At 41.0% G+C, this 20,276-nt stretch overlaps 1 protein-coding gene across 3 annotated transcripts in view; it reads right to left on the reverse strand.

The window, feature by feature from the left end:
• Positions 1 to 2,208: 2,208 nt before the first annotated feature.
• Positions 2,209 to 20,276, reverse strand: part of TENM1 (teneurin transmembrane protein 1) — a 783,454-nt gene continuing 765,386 nt past the window's right edge. For all 3 annotated transcript variants that reach the window (XM_045472379.1, XM_045472378.1, XM_045472380.1), the window contains 5 exons: positions 19,013 to 19,309; positions 12,098 to 12,485; positions 10,045 to 11,265; positions 9,095 to 9,237; positions 2,209 to 7,666 (listed from right to left, as the gene is read on the reverse strand). In XM_045472379.1, the coding sequence (XP_045328335.1) occupies positions 6,908 to 7,666; positions 9,095 to 9,237; positions 10,045 to 11,265; positions 12,098 to 12,485; positions 19,013 to 19,309 (2,808 nt within the window). In that variant the 3' untranslated portion in view covers positions 2,209 to 6,907. The remainder of the gene's footprint in view (positions 7,667 to 9,094; positions 9,238 to 10,044; positions 11,266 to 12,097; positions 12,486 to 19,012; positions 19,310 to 20,276) is intronic.

Here is a 20,276-nt window from a genome sequence, read left to right on the forward strand (position 1 = left end):
ATTATTTGAGGGTTTGCAGCTAGGTGTGAAGTTAAACTACCTAGTTTGGACACTTATGTAATTTGGGGTCATTGGCCAAACTTGTAGTAAAACGCTGAATTGTCACCATTAGGCCATTTGCCTCTTAAATGAATATTCTTATGTAGAAAGATACAAGAAAACTGATCGACTGGAGAGAGCCCATCAACATAAACTCGAGATCTGAATTTTTTTCAGCTCTGTCAGATTATTCGAGTGGTCTTAGGTAAGTCAGTCTGTTACCATTGTTGCGTTTGCCACGTTGGAAAAATGAAGTCTCGCTCACCTCCCAGGATTACTCAGGTACTAGAATTATATAAATTTAAGGTAGTAATATTACTAAACATTTAAATAGCATTGATATTCGAAGATCTCTAAAAGTGAGGGTGAATAGGGAAGGAATATGGAGAAATCTATCTCCTTTAATAATTGTCTCAATGTAGGAGCTCTTGCCTCTTTTTCTTTTTTTTTTAAGTTTTTGTTCATTTATTTCGAGAGAGAGAGAGAGAAAGCACGAGAAAGGGAGGGGCAAACAGAGAGGAAAGAGCAAGAATCCCAAGCAGGCTCTGCACTGTCAGCGTGGAGCCTGATGTAGGGCTCGAAGCCATGAACCATGAGATCATGACCTGAGCGTAGATCTAGTCGGGCGCTTAACCGGCGGAGCCACCCAGGCATCCCTTGCCTCTTTCTTTTTGTACTCTGAGGGTGGGGTGGGATGGGTATTTAAAAAAAAAATGACCAGGTGATACTAATATTCCCACCCCTCCACTGACACCATTGCTTTTTGCTGACTGGTTGTGTTGAAACAATAAGATTGTCTTCTGCACCGTGACTCTTCACTGTATCTGTGTACAGTAGTCCCCACCTCCCCCAGATGCGGGGGGATGCATTCCAAGACCCCCATGGATGCCCGAAACCATGAATAGTACCAAATCTTATGTATACTATGTTTTTTCCTATATGTACATATATATCCGTGACAAAGTTTAATTCATAAATTAGGCACAGCGAGAGATTAGCAATAGCCAATAACAAACGAGAACAATTATAACAATATACTGACATGAAAGTTACATGAATGTGGTCTCTCTCTCAAAATTTCTTAGTGTACTGTACTCTTCTTCTCGTGGTGATGTGAGATGATAAAACGCCTACGTGATGAGATGAAGCGAGGGGAATGACATAGGCTTGTGATAATAGCGTTAGGCTACTATTGACCTTCTGACAGTATGTCTGGAGGAGGATCTTCTGCTTCTGGACTGTAGGTTACCGCGGGTAGCTGAAAACTGTGGAAAGTGAAACTGCGGCGGCTAAGGGAAGACCGCTGTGTAAGGGGCGCCTGGGTACCTCAGTCAGTTAAGCATCTGACTTCGGCTCAGGTCATGACCTCCCATTTTGTGAGTTTGAGCTCCACATTGGGCTCTCTGTTGTCAGTGCACAGTCCCCTTCAGATCTTTTGTCTCTCTCTGTCCCTTCCTTGCTCGTGCTCACTCTAGTTAAAAAAAAGGCATTTTAAAAAAAGGCAGCAGGGCATCTGAGAGTGGTGTAAATTCCAGAATTCTAAGCAAGTTTTGGGAACAAGCAACTTGTTTGGACTATGGGTGTCCCATTACCATCAAGTTGAATTTTGCAAGATCCATCGGCCTTGCTTTCCCAGTGTCACTTGTAAATACCTTCTTGTGAAAAGTACCAAATGGCCATTGTAACGGCCCAGTATGTGAGAGCTGTTTTTTTTGTTTTCTTTTTTTTTCAGTCCCCCTCCGCCCCGCCCCCGACTGCCTTTCTCCCCCATTCACTTTTTTGCCAATGCATCTGGGTGCCCGGCTCTCCTAGCTCTCCCCAACCTGTCTTGCAATTCTTCATTTTCTTTCCATTGCTCAGAAAGGCATCAACAGGAGAAAGAAACCTTTTTCAAAGTAATAGCCTAGAGGCATTTAAACTTGCAACAGCTACTCTTCGTCTTCTTTTTTTTTTTTTATTAAATGGGCATTTGTGACAGAGATCCTGTTTGTGTGAAAAATAAAAATGAAGAGACATCTGCTTAGGATTATTGCCTTTCTGATTTCTGCACCTACATTTTCAAGATGATGCGGTTTTATTGTTCCCTGTTAGGGAGCTACTTTTCATATCTCAGGTGACCAGACATACTTGAGAATGCAGTTTGGCGCATGAATAACATGGGACACACCGTTCGTTTGCAATTTTATTTTTTAAAAATGAAATATTCAAAGTACTTTTTTCTTTCAAATATCGACACATAATGTTTAACTTTAAATATTTACAGCATGTTGTTGTGATGCTCTTGTAGAAAAATGCATGCTTCTGGCCTGAAAGCCAGAGCAAAATGCAAAAGACCATTTAACTGCAGCCAGAGAACATGAACCTGTACAGTATCCAGTCACTTTTCAGCACAGGAGTGAGAGCAGGAATACAAAATTGGGACCTATTGTTTCCTAGCAACACGGCTCAGGCCATTATAACACAATTTTCAGTATGATTAGAACCTCTAACTGTTGTTATATAGAAACTGAAAATCTTGGCATACACTGTAAACATCTTTACTTCTCATGAGAAAGTAAGCAGCTAAAAAGAATATTTTTCTGACGGTAAAGGCTATACTTCTCTTTTTCACCTTCTTTCTTACCGATGCTTTTGCCAGAAGAATAGTAAAGATTTAGACATTGTCATGATTCATACAAGTAAAATATTTTTCAAGGACACAATCTGATATACTAACATTTATTTAAGAGGTTAAAGTCCACCACTAAATCTAAGGAAAGATTTTTAACTGCCAAACACATTTCCTTTGACAAATAATGTAAGATGACAACTGCCAAGACAAAATCCACAGCAAGTTTAACTAACTATTTTCAGTTACTGTTTAGGAAGTAATTTCTTCTTACACACAGTAGTAGGTTTGGTCCTTAATAGCTTTCACATGAAGGACACACTGAAATAACAGTCACTATTTTGTGTTTGAATTCTTTTTTGTTGTTTGTTGTTTTCTGTTTTTTTGTTTTTGTTTTGCTTTTTTGTTTTTTTTTGTTTTTTTATGTTTTTTTGTGTTTTTTTGTGTTTTTTGTTTTGTTTTTTGTTTTTTTTTTTTTTTTTTTTTTTTTTGTTTTGTTTTTCCCTTTTGCAGAATAAAGAACCTTACAGAAGGCTGTGGAAGAGCAGTCTGAAATCTGAAGTACTAGTCAGGTCAGCTGTGTGTATGTGAGTTCCTCCAAGAAAACAAGAATGTTGTATCCAGTCTGTAGCCTTCTGTCTTTCCACAAGCTATAATACACTCCAGTCTTTCCAAAAGTTTCTTTCAATACTTGATTACTGTACTTTTGCTTCCATTGCAATTGCCCTTACAGGAACATATCTTTATAAATGCAAAAACTTTGTCCTGACTCTCTCAGGTGATATTATAGTGGGGCCTGGACTGGTGAAAACTATATTTTAAAAGGAGGAAAGAAAAGAAAAAAGAGTAGGAACAACATGATAGGATGCTTGACATGGTGTTGATCGCAATGAAAAAGAAAAATCTTAGAAAAAGTATCATTCAATTTTATACCTCTCTATGTGGTTAGCATGTGAATTCCAAATTATACATCAAGTTTTTATACATTTGGCTATGTGGTATATATATTATATTCTCTCTATATAGTCTCTATATTATAGATCTTCTAGATAAATTGACAGTAAAGGACACGCTTATGTTACACAGTGTTTTGCTGGGTTAAAAATAAAACATATGCCTATTTATATGGAGAGTGTTTTGCTAGAAATTAGTCTATGAATTGGGCTTTATTTCCCTTTCCTTCAGGAGTCATGCTTCTAATCAATAATGATTAGAATGGCAACTAAAAATAAATGTATTTAAATGTCTGCTAAACTGAACTTTGCAGTTCATTTGGATCTCTAGACTGTAGTGCAAGAGTAAAAACAGAACAAAATAGAACAAATAAAATGGGCCTAACTAGGAAAAAGAAACAACCACAGAGTATTCCCTGCCTCCGGCCCAGAATGTTCTTCATGAGAGCCCAACTAGAGTGCCCTCATTCTAACTTGAATAGCGTGTGGCTGTCCAGTGTCAGCTGCCTGTGCCTGTGCTCTGGGTGTGAGAAATTCGTGTTTCTCTGTAAGATGCATTCACTTTCATCAGGGAATGCAAACAAAGTGTTCTTTCACTAATTTAAACTTCATAATTACAAATCAATGACGGCATTCTTTGTATTCAGCTGAACGATGTACCCCACGTCTCCACGTTCTTATTAAGAAATGCCAAAATGTTTCTCTTAGATTTACTGTGCATTAGCGCTAACCTTTTGGGTTTTTTTTTCCTCTTTCCTCCCACAAACTTCGGGAGAGGTAAAGAGAGTAATAATAGTTCAAGGCAGTATTAAAACCACAGCTATAAGTGATAAAAAGTGCATTTCCTGAATATAATACAAATGTAACTTTAAGAAACTAAAGGCACAAACTAAATAAATATGTATTACAAACTAGAAATGCACAGTTCAAGGTAATTACTATTAAGTAAAAGCCTCAAATATTTGTTTCTAATGGATATTTAAAGCAGTTTGAAAATGATACATCATCAGTGAATTGCAAAAAGTATAATAATCGCTTAAAATATAAGCAAAATAGACTCTAATATTGACATCTTGGATTAGTGATAAAATACATCATCACATTTATGAATGCACTCTCTATATACAGTTCACAAATTATTTTTCCATTGATTTAAAAGAACATCAGAGGTTCTAGGAACATAAGGTCCATTTTTAGGCTGGTGTGGAGGTATTCAAATTTCCAACAAGTTGGTTCATAATTTTAGAATCCCATCCTGAATAAACAGTATACCACTAACACAGGCCTGATTCAGAAAAAAAAATAATATGATTATAGTCTGGATTAGTAATCTCTTGAGCTGGTGTGCTTCCAATCAAAAAGAGAGGAGTTCATCATGAATTCTCTCTCGGTCTCTCTGTGTCTCTCAGAATACACACGTTAAGAATGTGGTAACCCCAACCTGATGTTTTTGAAAATGAAATGTTTGGATACACCCTCCCCTACTGTCTGCGGGTCCTTGCCTTTTCCTCCCTCTACTTGGTGGAGTAAGGAGCCAGACTCTTTCCAAACCTTAACGTGAGCCCGGATTCTGACTTCGCATATTTTCAAAGGAAACCGTCATCACCAAGCAAGGCAATGACCCCACACTGCATTTAGGTAGCAGCTGGAAAGAATCCAAACTGTAACACTCCATCATAAATCCTCCTTCAGACATAGCAAATATCCAGACCCAGTGATGAAAGTGCTGAAGCTGGCTCAGGGGAATTTTCTGCAGGCCACATTGTGCTGTCATGTCTTTTCATTTGTGGTAACTTACAATTACGCAGCATTTTACAAACTGTCTCTTTGTCACTGGGCACAAATCTCCTAGCTCCCCAAGGGGCTTCTTTTTGCTACAGGATTCATAAAGATTGAGGAACCGCAACTGATATTAACACTAATCCTGATCTTTTTCCAAAGTTTAAATGATCATGGAACAAAAATAACCCTTTCTGGAAAATAGTTATTTTCCTAGGCAGGACACATGATTAAATCAAAATAAACGGGTAAAGACAGAGAACTAAAATAACTCAAGTATAAATTGTTTTGGTAAAAAACAGTCTTTCTATAATCAGTTGAAATGTTTTTGATTGGAAAGGGTTCACTTAATTAAATTTCCTGACTATGGAGGGGAGATGTCCCATACAGAATTGTACATTTGAAAGATAAATCTAAGTGGTATGAATCAATGTGGCAGCAACTACTGTGATGTTCCCTTTGGTGCTTTCCTTTCGTCTTAGTACTAGGTCTATTTTTTTTTTTTTTTAAGGTTTTGGCTCTTCTGAATTTCTGCAGTAGTAGTGAATGTATTTATCAGCATCCTAGGCATGTATGCCTGCTAAAACCTCGTTTTTTTTTTTTTCTGTACCAGAATCATTTGTAGTAAATTACCTTTCGTGTGCACAAAACCATTGGATTAGTGTATAAATATGGAATCACTAATGTGAAACTATGACCAAAACACACCCTATATATAGATGAGTAATTCCTACCCAGGTTAATAGAAGCTATGTTTACCTGACACCAATACAGCCAGACAATTTGGTGAAAAAATGGAGTCAAAACAGGTTGTGCAGGAGACGTTCCATTGGCCAGCTGCCTTGGTATCACGTACACATGAGCAAATAGTGGCATTTCAGTCTGTTACCACACCCACAGGGAAGCATGGTAGGCAGAATCCGGCCACCGCACGCCAAAACACAGCACAACAACATGGCATTTACTTTAACAAGCAAGGAGGAATAATCAGGGAGGAAGGGCAAATGGGTCGTGACTCTGGGAGATGGTGGCGGACGCCATTTTCCACTTAAGTTTCCTATAACGGATCTGGAAAATGCGAAAGGGCCGGCAGTCTTTCGAAATGCAAGGTTCAGAACACTATCGCACCACATTTTCAGATAGCTCGCAAGTTCTGCCAACAGTTAAACGTGAAACTTTCGCGTCACAGTAGAGATACGTAGAACCTTGGGTTCTTTATACTTGAACTCATGTGCATGGTTCGACAAATTTAAAGTGGTGCTTTCTGGAAACTTTTTTTTTTTTTTTAGCTGTTTTACTTGTGTTATTTTGAATACTGCCACACAAGAACTAAAAATCTCTCATTTCTTAAAGAGTTTAGACAAACAATATTAAAATACCATCTTCCGTCACATTGAAAGGCAGTTGGATATGTTTTTCCTCCATATTTACATATACAGAGTTCTGATCTAGAAAACCAATACAACAAACCATTTTATGTTTTAAAAACAGGCAGTCTTTGGTGACGCAAAGGCAGAGATGTTTTTTGTTACCTCCTGCCTATTTCGCTCTGTCTCATAAAGTGAATATTGTTGGCGCTGTCAGAAAGTTCTAAATACTGCTCGACAGACAAAACAAAATACCCATCATAACCTTGTACCCTCCCAGTGCTCAAAAGCTGCTGCTTTTCCCCCTCTGTCCATGCCCGAATACCCTCCTCCCCTTCTTGCAGCCTTCTCTGTTCCTTAGTCCAGGCCTGGGCCACCGCGCGTTGTCTGGCAATCTCCAGCACGTGATTCTTCTCCTCTTCGACAGTTGTCCCATACCGGATGTTGAAGCACAGAGCCCCGTGCTGGAGCTGGATATCCGCAAACCGTCTAGTCCTCCCATTCAACACAGAGGTCATCTGGGACACAGTGACATTGACACCATTCTCTAGAATCCGCCTCCCCCCAGTGTTCCCGATGAGCACCAGGTCTTCCTCCAGAGACCCAAGCTTAATGAAGTAGTGAGTGTCCCTCCCCTCTATGGTAAAATGAAGGTTTTCCAGGTAATGAGCATTATTGAGAATGGCAGCAAGCCGCCTGCTATCTTCGTTGGCTACTCCTATAATATCGGCTGTTACTATGCCATCCTTGATGGCGAATTTTATACCTTTTCCAAAAACAGAAGGAACAGCAGCAAACCTCGGTTGCTTCCCTCCTTCAAGGCACCGTCCATCATTGTATCGGGGAGTCATAGGAAGTTGGTCCAAGGAAATGAAATTCCTGAGCTGTTTCTGGAGCTCACACTGAATACCTAGGATAGTCTAGGAGAGAAGAAAGGCACAGTGCAAAAATGCAGCACAGGGTCAGACACCTGTCATGCTTGGGGACTGTGGAAAGCACCTTCTTTCTAGCTTTACGGTGCTGGTGAGTGAGTTCAAAGCAAGATAAATTTGGACTCTCTTCATCGGAGATTTGGCAAAGACAAGACTAACGGGTTACTTGGCCACCTGGCTATCTTTCTTGATGTCTTGGTGAGTTAAACCTAAGGAAATGTACTAGAACCTTGGAGCCAAAAGTCGCTTCAAGTTACATGGGGCCAGCTCCCCCAAAACAAAGACCTTTCGTTTTCACCAATGTAACTAATACGATCTGTTACCGTACGTGGTGTAATACATTAGCCACAGTGAGGAGCAGAGATGGCTTAAGGCATTATTCTTGGCTTTAAACAGATTATGACCTTATAAATAACCACAGCAAAGCAGCAAGAAGATCTTCTTATGAGGACTTAAAAACAAAACAAAACCAAAAACAACTCTTTCTATTGTGGACATTTTCAAACATACTAAGAAATAGAGAGAATGGTGAACCGCCAAGTGTCCATAACAGGGCTTCAGCAATTTTCAACATTTTGATTAACTTTTTAAAAAAGGATTTTTAATTACAAAAAGGACTTTTAATGACGTTTTAATTATAAAAATTACTTTTACATATTATATGTATTTAGGGATAAGCCTATAGCACCCATTTGAAATTGCCTTTTCTTTATAATTTTTTACACTTAAATTTCAAGCCCTCCCACCCAAATATCAGTTTTATTCTGAAGTATTTTTTCTTTTTTTTTTGCAAAGAGACACTCCTCTATTTCTTTCAATTGAAAGGAAAAGTTACTTCATGTTTCCATTTGTTCCTCATCCTCTTGATGAAATGACCTGTTAAACCGTAACTAGTCTGGCATTCCTTTTTCCCAGAGACTTTACCCCTATACTCTTTATTACTTTCACTTCACTGATCTTATGTACTTTTTCTTGGTCAGAATAATTTAATTCTGTTCTTCCCATGCTCTTAATGCACCACACCCTAAATTATTTTGCTGTTGGAAATCTGAAGATTTTACATCTGTCAGTGAACAGTTTTCTCTATACAGAGTCCATAATTGCCCTTGGTAGGCCGTTGCAGAATTTTAAAAGTTGACTTCCTCTTGTTTGTCTACTTCAGCAGGTCACCAAGTGCCATACTGGCCTTGTCTTTCCTAAAAGCTCCGATTCCCTGATCCTTTCCTCATGGAAGCTTTTTTCTGCCTCCTCATTAATCATGGACATTTTAGTGAATATTCAAGATGACTCAAAAATAAGGAAAGAAATATATGTTAATGCCATCTCGGGGTGTTGGATGCTCCTCTGGTTTTTTGGTTTGTTTTGTTTGTTTGTTCCTTTTTTCAGATACATAGAGCCGGTAAAAGTTTTACTAACCTTTCCGGGATCCCACTCTGGAGTTTTTGTCTGAAGCTGGAGAAGCTCATAAGTTAACTCCAAATTTTCTAATTCTGGTTTGGGGAATCCAGGTAGAACATTGTGTAGCTGGAAACCAAATAGCTCCAGCCAACTTCCAATGTCTGTGAGGCACAGAATAGAAAAGGAAAACAAATGATGAAGCCCATAGTTTACAACCTTTGTGGAAAGCTTGAATGATGCCTCCCCTGCCTTCAGTATGTTCAGCCAGTGGGAAGTTAGGGATAGAACTCCCCCTTCTATCACCTGCTCCAAAGCCTATGATCCACTCTTTACTGGGAAACCTTTTGATTCGTGGAGAATCACAGAGATGGGTTGCGTTTACAGCATTGAAACTCTTAAAAAAAATTTTTTTTAAATTTATTTTTTGAGAGAGAGCGAGCGAGCAAGCAGGGGGGAGCAGAGAGAGACAAAGGGAGGGAGAGAGAGAATCCCAAGCAGGTTCCACACTGTCAGCATGGAGCCCAACGTGGGGTTTGAACTCACGAACTGTGAGATCATGGCCTGAGCCAAAACCAAGAGTCAGATGCTTAACCGACTGAGCCACCCAGGCGCCCCCACATTGAATCTCTTAATGTGGTGGTGGCACTGAGGCCACACCGACCGTAATATTAGGTTTATTTGATGGAACATAATCCTGAAGTTTTTAAATGAAACCATTCATATAAGCTTTGAAGAGTGAAAACTACAAACAGCAAGCTTAAAAGGAAAGAAACGATGCACTGGGATGCAAAAGCATCGTGTTCTATGCCACCTGCACAGTTTTGCTTGCCCTAGAAAACTAAGGAAGAGAGTGACTGCATAATAACTTGTGGGCTAACTGGCAGGAAGAGGAAGCATGTTTACAAAGGCACGGAGATTATGTGATAAACACCACTGAGTTATTTCAAGTTTAGTGTAAAGCTTTGTACCTGTGGTATACTTTGCAACATCTTGAATTTTGCCAACTGGGTAGTTATTTTCAAAGGAGTAGAGGTTGAATGGTTTAGGAAGGAGGTTCAACTGTTTCCATATGTGATGATTAGGCGTTGTCCACCTACCAGCAACAACATCATAATCCCTTTGCCCCAGGTGCACTAATTTAGTAAGCAAATCATAGAGTCCTCCATGAAAACCAATGATGACCTGAAAGTCAGGGTAAGTGTCATGGTAGATATCTCCATAAGGCGTGTACAAGATCTCTTTTATCACCTGACCTCGACTGCTGAACACAGCCAGTGGCGTGCCCGTATTATCACAGGCTACGTAATATTCTTCACCACTGCTTAGCTCCATGGCAATGAGGTGACCTTGGAGATCGTAATACAGGGATGTGATCTCTGAGCTCGTGTGGTTGTACAAATGAGTAATTCTTATGGGATTGGCAAGGTCTGCATAAAAGAACTGAAGGTGCTGCCCCAGGCTGGACTTACTGGCGACACGTCGCCCAAGCCCATCGTAGTAATACTGCACAGTCCAGCCAGAAGCCTTATTGTAGGCTTTCTGCAGCAGACCATTAGAATTATATTCAAATATGTCATTTCCCCTCTGCCGCAGAAAGCCATCTTCATCCATTTTATACTGAATTTCTCCTAGTCTGGTGATGCGGTCTCGGAGGTCATATCGGAGAGGAGTAAGACGAGCACTATTCCCGTGGCTTAAGAGGTTGATGTTTCCATTCAGGTCATAACTGTAACGCCACTGGGTTTTGTCATTTACGGAAACAGTCTGCAGCTGCCCGTCAGCATCGTATTCGTAGAAGTATCTTGTTATGTTGGCATCCACTCCCACTCTTATATCACATATCACCATACGCCCCATATTATCATACTGAATAGTCATCCAGTAGGCAATTGCCTTTAGGATTTCGTATTGGACTTCGATAACTTGTCCGCTGGCACTGAAGATCTTGGTATGCTTCATCACCGTAGTAGTTATGACCTGATTTAAATCGTAATTAATTACACTGAATTTTCCAAACTGCTCTGTTCTACCAGAAACATCAACATATCGGTACAGATCTATGGGCAAAGGGGTTTCATTGATCACAGCTTGCATGCTGGTGACGCGGAAGTTGTTGTAGCTGTAGTCAAACCGAGCATTCACCAGACCTTCTTCACTGAACCTGAAGATCTGGCGTCCAATAAGAGGTCCTGAGGAATCAAAATAAAAATAATGAGAACAGAGCTAGATGCGCAATGGTGAACAATCAGAAAGGTCTCGTGTTATTTTCCTTAGCAGCAATGCTTTTACGTTCAAAATAAGATATTAGAGGTTGACCTCTGATACCGAAAGCGTGTCATCTCATAGATACGTACCCTCACAGTTGTGGTCATTAAATATGAAAAAATACTGTATGTTATAGAATGATTTAACTATAGGACCTATGTAAGTAATAACCCATCCGGTAGCTTGGGGTGAGGAAACTGATATTATAAACACGCTTTCTTGTTATAATCACTGACAAGAATGCTTTTAATTCATTTAACCCGTGCTACAAAATCAGCAGGTCAGATTTCCACGCAGCCCAGCATTAAAGTAACTGAATTTGGCATTTTCCAAGCTCGAGGGATGAAACAGATTCAAAAGTTCTGACTTTTGAACCTATTTTGCCATCAGCTGAGGCTCATAGAGGTCACATGGGGCTTGAGCTCGTTTCAGTGAGGCTCAAATCTTGCAGCTGCACCTTTGGGATGATTTGGTGGTGAGCTACAAATGGGCACACAGGCTAGGTTCTCTGATCTCAACGTTTCTGAGAGCCAAGACAGGGACAAAGAGATGTGTGGTGGTTTCCTAAGGGATCACCTTTCATGCAGTCTATAGCAGGTTTTTAATTTTCAAAGGAAGATAATTTAATAACTAAAGGGAACACGTGTTGGATTGAATGTCTGCAGGATAATGATTCTATTTCACACTGCGGCCGGCAAAAATTTCGTAAGAAAATACTGGTACGGTTGTACACATCCCCACCGTTTCACAACAAACCTGTTTGCCTATATCTGATTGTGCAAATGAAGCCGTCATGCATCAGGTGTATTGTCTTAATCACTCCAGAAGACTCTTCATAGGTTAATGTGACCTGAGTGGTATCATAGAGAATCTCAGACAGCCTTGCTTGCTTGGTGTATTTGTATAACACTCTGCGCCCTGTTCCCAGATGCAGGGTCTGTAGCAGTCGGCCATCTCGACTGTAGTCTTGGATGAAAGAGGTGCTACTGTCTGGTGGGGTGTAGATGTTCCGGTAGTAGCCCACTGAAAGCATGGTTTGTAAGCTGTGGCGCACCATACTAGGCATGGTGACCGAGAGCAGACAGTCTGATTGGTCATACTCAAAGATGTAACGCCTCTGGCTATGTAAGAGAAGCATCACAGACTGAAACGAGACAAAGGCGAAATAGCGTATTATGTACCACTGAAGTTGAGGAGAAGAAACGCATTCATCCATTCAACACAGATTTATCGAGCACTTACTACGTGCCAGGCACCGTGGTGGACCCTAGTGGATACAGCAGTGGGCAGTCACGGTGTCTAACCTTATGGAGCTTACAGTTTAAGGGAGGAGGAAGACAAGCAACCAAGCATTGCAATATAGTGTGAAATGTGTTATGACAGAGGAAGGACAGGGTGCCTAGCAGAGGAAGAATAGCTAACCCACTTAAGAGGTGAGGAAAGGCTTCCTGGAGGAAGTGACTTCTGAGTTGAGACCTAAAGAATGACCAAGGCTTGGCCGGGTGAAGGCAAGGAAAGGTGGGGGGGGGGGCGCAGGGTAGGGAGAGAGTGCCCCTGACAAGAGCACAGCATTGTGAGGGGCTGGATAAGAGAGATGGCTTTTCAGAGGATGAGAGCAATTTCATGTGGCCAGAGCGCGGGTGTGTCGGAGGGGAGGGGATGGTGACTGGCAAGAGACAAGGCCAGTTAAGTAGGCTGGGTCCAGATTATGCTGGGCTTTCTAAGCCATGCTAGAGACCGGACTTAAACATGTTGGCCACAGGGAACCACTGAAAGCAAGTCAAAGGGCAGGGTGCTGGCAGAGCTGGGAGAAGCAATCGGTCAATATTCCAGAAAGGTTACTGTTTGCGGAGAAGCATCCACGTGGCGATGGACTGGAGGGAGGTAAATGGAGGGTGAGGCATGCCACATGTGGAGTTCTGGTCACCAAAAAGGTATTCATTGACTTCCCATAGTTGTAAATGTCTTCCTCAAAAGTTGTACGCAAAATGTTATTATTACTGCTTTGCAATTTGTGTTTTATTTGGTTTTTTATTTGAGTACTGTTGACATTTTTTCAAAATTTTATTTTTAAGTAATCTCTACGTCCAATGTGGGGCTCGAACTTACAACCCTGAGATCAAGAGTCGCATGTTCTACTGACTGAGCCTGCCGGGAGCCCCTATAGTCGACGTTTTAAAAATATTGGACTGTAGTTGACAAGCAATTCATATTTTAAACTGTATTAGGGGAACATGCCATTAGAAGTGAAGAATTCTCTGGATATACAACCCCTTTCCTCCAAACTGATCCGTATTTCAGAAACAGTTATTTGTTGAGGTATAATGCCTCGCATGTAATTAGGTATTTCACTGATATTGGTTTTACCTTATTTTAACTTTAAATACAAACATAGAAGGAGCACTGTTTTACAGGGGACTCAATCCTATTTCTAACTGAAAAGCATTTAAATCTCATCTTTTAATAAAAATTAAAAAAACTCTCAGCCCCGGAGATTCTCATGTAACACTCTAAGGACGCTTTTCCCTTCCCTTTTTGAAAATTACCTTATCAAGCAAAAGGATTTAGTTGAGCTTTATTTTCTGAAGTTTGTGTTATGTAAATGATAGGTATCTTTTCATTTTCTAAACATAAATTACATTAATATTTATGAATACAAATTGCATAAGCACACATAATGTACACTTAAACCTTCTAAACATGAAACTAGATTCTAATATTAACTGTATTTCTTGAAACTGCATATCCTCCCTGCCCTTCTGAGAATTATTGATTTGGAATCGCATGTCAGGACCGTGAAGTCAAAGTCAGCAGTTATTTTCTCCTTTGTTCATCCTGTTTTTCCCCACCAAGTACTCTGCCTCGCGGGTACAGAGCTGCGTGCGGAAACCCTGTCACCTCATCACCTGTGGATAACATGCAGCTCCAAAACAGAGGCACTCCCACTGAACAGAGAGGCAGGAGACTTGGCTTTTCTGTGTGGGCATGAGGACACGAAGGGAGAACCACGTCCTTGACCGAGGCAGAACCCACAGACCCTGGGGGCAGCTGGCGGAAGATGCCTTTGCATTACCCTATGCTCCCAGTCCGATTTCTTAGCTCCTTTCCACTCTGTTCTGTCAGTTTGCCATGAGCAAATGACATCTGTCACCTGCGATGCAGGCCAGGGACAATCACCATATGGCTCCCACGCATTATCTCGTACCAGCCTGCCTGGGCCATGCCTTTCCCAGTTGCTGTATGCGCCCTGCCAAACATTTGTAGCACATCGCCACTGTTCCCCCCCCCCCCCCCCCGACACTCCCGTCTCATCCACTGCGCTGCAGTGAACCACTGCCTGACCCCGTTCCTAGGTGGTGCTGATGCCGTGCTCTCTCAAAAGCTCCCCGGTCTGTTTTAAAGCTTTCTGCCAGTGGCGAGAACGCGGATGATGCGATTAGAAATCCCGTGAATGTAACTGTGGTGTTGCCAGAATACCATTTAGCTCTCACTTGGCTGCCTTTTCACTTTGGGTGGGCATTATTATCAGTTTGTTCAGTAACAATGCCTATGAGTCCATCCAGTGCCCACAGTGCTGTTACGGCGGGATAAAAGGCCATTTCTTAGGAGTGCAAACAATAGAGTGGGAGACTTCGTATTTTTTTAATTGGTTGTGGGATCCTAAAAGAGAGCATTGTAAAGAAGAAAGAAAGAACAAGCACGGATATTCATTTGAACGAGACTAGATAGAAATGAGAGATGGTAGAAATTTGTAAAGCTAAAGCATTTGAATAACCACCAGATGGCAGTGTGGGGCCACCTGGAAGCTCAAGCTACGTACAGTGTATTGTATCCCCCGAGGCAGCCTTTGGAAATTTCAGCCCCAAAGAGGCAATTTTGTGTAAATGTATCAGGCTAAAGCATCTTATTAAATGATTATAAAATATCTTTAAATGCATTTTAAAAATGAAGTCCTTAAGAACGATTTTAGGAAACCGAAAGATTTACATTTACTGTAATACAAAATTTTAGCCCCACAAGTCTTCAAAACATAATTAACTCAGAGAAGTCTCATAAATCAAGATAGAGAATTAATGACCACATAGAGAAAATTTAAGAAACAATAATTGATTTTTTTAATAGAGAAGAGATCCTTTAAGCAACCGCAGCTATTACCCAAATTATTTTTCTTCTAATGGCTTAGAGACCATTGTGCATGAAAATGATACATGTATCTTTCACCTGCTCTAGCGGAAGTCATGTAATTTGGACAAAATTTCTGCACGTTAAGGTGAACTATCTGCTGTTGTTTTGAATATAACATGGTATAGGGATGGCAAGCAAATTTACAGAGATAACACCAGATGGATTTTGAGATATAAAATGAGGTCTACGTTTTCAAGCTTGAGAATCCTTACTTTAAAAAAAAAATTTTTTTTAATGTTTTTATTTATTTTTGAGACACAGAGAGACAGAACATGAGCAGGGGAGCGGTAGAGAGAGAGGGAGACACAGAATCGGTAGCAGGCTCCGGGCTCTGAGCTGTCAGCACAGAGCCCGACGTGGCGCTCCAACTCACGGACTGTGAGATCATGATCTGAGCTGAAGTCGGACGCTTAACCGACTGAGCCACCCAGGCGCCCGGAGAATCCTTACTTTAAAATATACTATGAGAGCCAGGGTCTTTGTGTTTGCTCTGCCCCACACGCAGTGAAAGAACGTGCCAGCAAAGGCCATGTCACAGAGGACAGAAAAGAGCACAAGAAGACACAGAACCTCATCACCTCACTGGAAAAGCTACATGGAAGTTGGACTTTGGTAAAATTCAATATGCTTCCCCCCCTTTTCTTCTTTCTAGCATCACAATTTGAAAAATGCTTTAATTTTCTTTTTTTCTTCCTTCATTTTCCTTCCTCCTTTCCTTCCTTGTTTGAATTTACCTACCAGGAGCAGCAAGTAAGTGGCGTTTGTTCTGGACTGAAAAATAAATGCTATAATGCAAATGGAAATGGAAAGAAACTAACTTTTATTGAAAGATGTCCTGGGTGCCTTATATTAAGTTATTTCACTTAATCATCACATCTATTCATTGAATGCATTATTATTGCTGGTAATTATAATGTTAATAAACTCCATCTCATGATACATGATTTTTTGGAAAGTAAAGAGCCATTCCAAAATTGTGGGCTTTGCACGTTCTGAGTTTTGCATAATAGGATTGCTGAAGTCAGGAGCTACTTTTTAATTAGAGAACAAATTAAACGTGAACTCAAGAAAGGGACAAAAGTCAACTAAAAGGCACACGTGATTTGGGCTTGTCTCGCTGGTCAGTAAACTAGTCTCTGGAAGTCACTAGGGCTTCTCTTGATACTTGACACATCAGTCAGGTCTTATTTCTGTCCACTGCAGGATAGAGTTGGGGTTTTTTTGTTTGTTTTGCTTTTAAAGAGTTATTGCCAACTAAGTTTCTGTAGCAAAGAGAACTTATGTGAAGTTTACTTCACGTGATTCTTTGCTGAGGAAAGTTCGATGAAATAATCAGCTAATTCAGAAAAGAGAAACAATAAAATCGCTTCCTTGGTGTCAAAGAGGCTACACTCAGGGCTAAACATTAGGTTTTCAATAGGCTTTTTCGTTTTTGTACAGACAGCATAAAGGAAAAGTCTTAGAGACTCAGACCCAACTGTCCACAGGCAGTTGGAGCTCAGTGTGCAAACTACGCGCTAATGAAGCTGGGGTTAGGAGTTCAAACCCATGCGGCTCCTAGGGAGTGTTGGCTACTTCACTAGCCACATGTGCGACCTGCGGAGGGGTCAGTGCAAACGCGTCCTCATTCCTCGAAAAACAAATCAGCTTATAATCTAATAATCAGGGGCATCTTTTCAAAAAAATTTACAATATGTTTATTTATTTTTGAGAGACAGAGAGAGAGACAGACAGAGAAAGCGAGAGAGAGACAAAGGAAGAACAAGCGGGGGTGGGGGGGCAGATAGAAGGAGAAACACAATCCCAAGCAGGCTCCACGCTGTCAGCGTAGAGCCCCATGTGGGGCTCAGACCCAAGAACCGCGAGATCATGACCTGAGCCGAGATTAAGAGTTGAACGCTTAACCGACTGAGCCACCCAGGCAACCCTGGCATCTTTTTTTCATATGAAGGTCACTACATGCGTCTCCCATGTAATGGGATTCATTTAATTTTGTACCATGTTTAGCGCTTCGTAGGACATGAGCCATAGGATTTTGCAAATCATTCTTGTTACCAAAATTCAAGAGGAAAGACCTACTCTATAAGATTCAGATGTTCCCAGCATAGAGTACAGATTATAGATTTGATCTATTTCTTCAGCAGACAAGGGGTGGATATAGCAGAGGACTCCCTTCTTTACCCTGACTCCCAAGTAGAATTCTGTTTTATCTCCTAGGCATTTCCAATTTGGCAAATTCTCTAGCAACTGCTTCTGGGAAGTAGTTACAGTTTTATGGTGACATACAACCATTGGCACGCTTTTTTTCCTTCAAAACTTTGGGGAGTGTATCAGAAAGGCTTGGCATTGGGGTGCCTGGGTGCTTCAGTCGGTTAAGTGTCCGACTTCGGCTCAGGTCATGATCTCACGGTTCATGGGTTCGAGCCCTGCGTCGGGCTCTGTGCTGACAGCTCAGAGCCTGGAGCCTGCTTCCGATTCTGTGTCTCCCTCTCTCTCTGCTCCTCCCCTGATTGCACTCTCTCTCTCTCTCTCTCTCTCAAAAGTAAATAAACATTAAAAAACTAGAGAGAAAGGCTTGGCATTATTTGGTGAAAATAGCGAAAATCTGTCATGTGAGCTATGAGTTCCTATGACTTCTGTAAGAACTTTTAGGGGTTAACTTGCTGTGATTACCCTTAAATCCTCAAGGGAAAGCATTTTTCAATTTTCCCAGAAATTAATTCAGGACTGATGAATCCAGTTGAACGGATAGATTTGGGAAACAAGAGACACCATCTTAGCACATCAGAAATTGAGATGGAGGGATAGAAATCAATTTCCCTTACTGTTCTCTGCTGCTGATGTGGCCAGAAACCATTTTGCTATGTGGTGGCTGTCTGATAAATGGTTCCGGTGGTGGGATTAAAATCATTGTCTATGTCTGCCAGACGGGAGGCCCCGGGCTCCCGTTACAGGTGCTGCTGGAGACTCACTGTACACAAAGGACTGTCACCAATGAGGCCCCACTGCCACCATTTGCTCAGACTGATTACTTGTGAAAATTAGTCCTGAAATGTATACTACTAAAACTTCACCGATTATCCTAACAAAATCCGAATTCTTGATCCTCTGTGTAAGAGGCTCTTCTCCAGAGCTGAGACACATTAACACACAATTTTATAATTTTCCACTTATTTTACCTCAGTATGAGCTTTCATAATAATGAAGATACCTTTTCAAGAGCGGTAGCAAATACGCTCAAATAAGGAGAAAGCTAAGCCATTATCCTGACTTCAGTTTGAAAGAGTGCAGCTGGGGAAAGTTTTCAGCTGAAAAACAGCTTCTCCGTACACGTTCATGTTGTTGTTGCTGTTACTTGAACAGAGCCGAACAGCGACAACAGACTCTTTTCTCCTGTACGTCTCCTCGCCAAGATCGGTAACTAGGACCATTTGCAATATTCTCATTCAGAAACTCAGAAGTAGTTTCTTGTCCTTACATACTTACCTTTTCCAAGTAGGTATAGCTCCAAATTTTCCCATCAGCCCAAGTTCTTGAAATTATTTTTCCACTCTGGTCATATTCCATTTTTTCATTCCACGTCCCTCTTTGAATGAATGTCACCAACCCCGAAGGTGAATATGTGATGTTCACTTCATTGTATCTGCTTACGGGAGACCACAGAATAGGTCGTCCCGTCTGGTCGTAAAGAATTCGAAGGGTGAATTTCCGGTGGTCATCGTAGATCTTTCCCGTGCGAGTTATGTGATCAAAATCTATGGACAGCAGGTTTCGGTTATGGGCCTACAAAACAGATATAAGATACCTTTTAAGCACTGCTTCGGTTCGTCTCATCAAGTGCGTTCACAGTCGTGCAGCCAACACCTTAAATCCACCTGGAGCGAAAGACCAAAGCAGATGTTGGCGGTGGGGAGGAGGGAAGGCCAGATACGGGAGGTTTTCAGGCAAAGCACAGTAAACCAGGGTATGGTTTTTTATGCAGATTTAAGTCCTCACCTTTTCCACTGTAAGAGTTTCTAAAGATTTAGGGCCATCCTCCTCTTCCTGGTACAGAGAGGGAGACGCCCTTACACATGGAGATTTCCCTTATAAACAGCAAATGCCTCTTCCAAAAGGGTAACTTCTACTCGGGTTTCAGAGCTTCTCCTGTATCTGCTGTTTCTTAAAATCAGTCCACAATAACCTTTATGCCAAAAAGGCATATTTTAGCGTGGCAAATTCTGCTGTCCTTCAAATGAAAAAGGAGAGACTTTGACAAGTGTCCGCAGCAGTGACCCAGGACTCAGGAGCCATTTAATTAGCTGCTTGCCTGTACACCAAGTCATTTCTTCTATCAGGGGCTTAGTTTTCTTATCTGTGAAATGGGAGTGATATTACCACTGTATTATAAGACTACATATACAGATACCTGGAGAAATGTAAAAATATTATTAGCGATTGTTATTTTAAAAATATAATTACTTTTTTTCATTTAGGTTAGGCTTTTGCATGGGCCGTGTGTCAGATTCCAAGGTGACTGTAGTTTGGTGTACTAGATTTATACCTGTAGGAATTGCAGTGTGATCTGGAACAGCATGTTAAATATCTGGCTAATGAGGAAAGGAGAGAAACCGACAATAGGGCTTGACTACATTAATCATAGTGGAACTAAGCTGATTCACTCACTACTCAGCTAAACTCTATGTTCATTTTTAACTTCTGTGGACAAGGATCCCTTTAAATACCTTAAAGCTATGTACCGTGCCCCCAG

Source organism: Leopardus geoffroyi, chromosome X (genome assembly GCF_018350155.1).
Source record: "Leopardus geoffroyi isolate Oge1 chromosome X, O.geoffroyi_Oge1_pat1.0, whole genome shotgun sequence".
Classification (NCBI taxonomy): Eukaryota; Metazoa; Chordata; class Mammalia; order Carnivora; family Felidae; genus Leopardus; species Leopardus geoffroyi.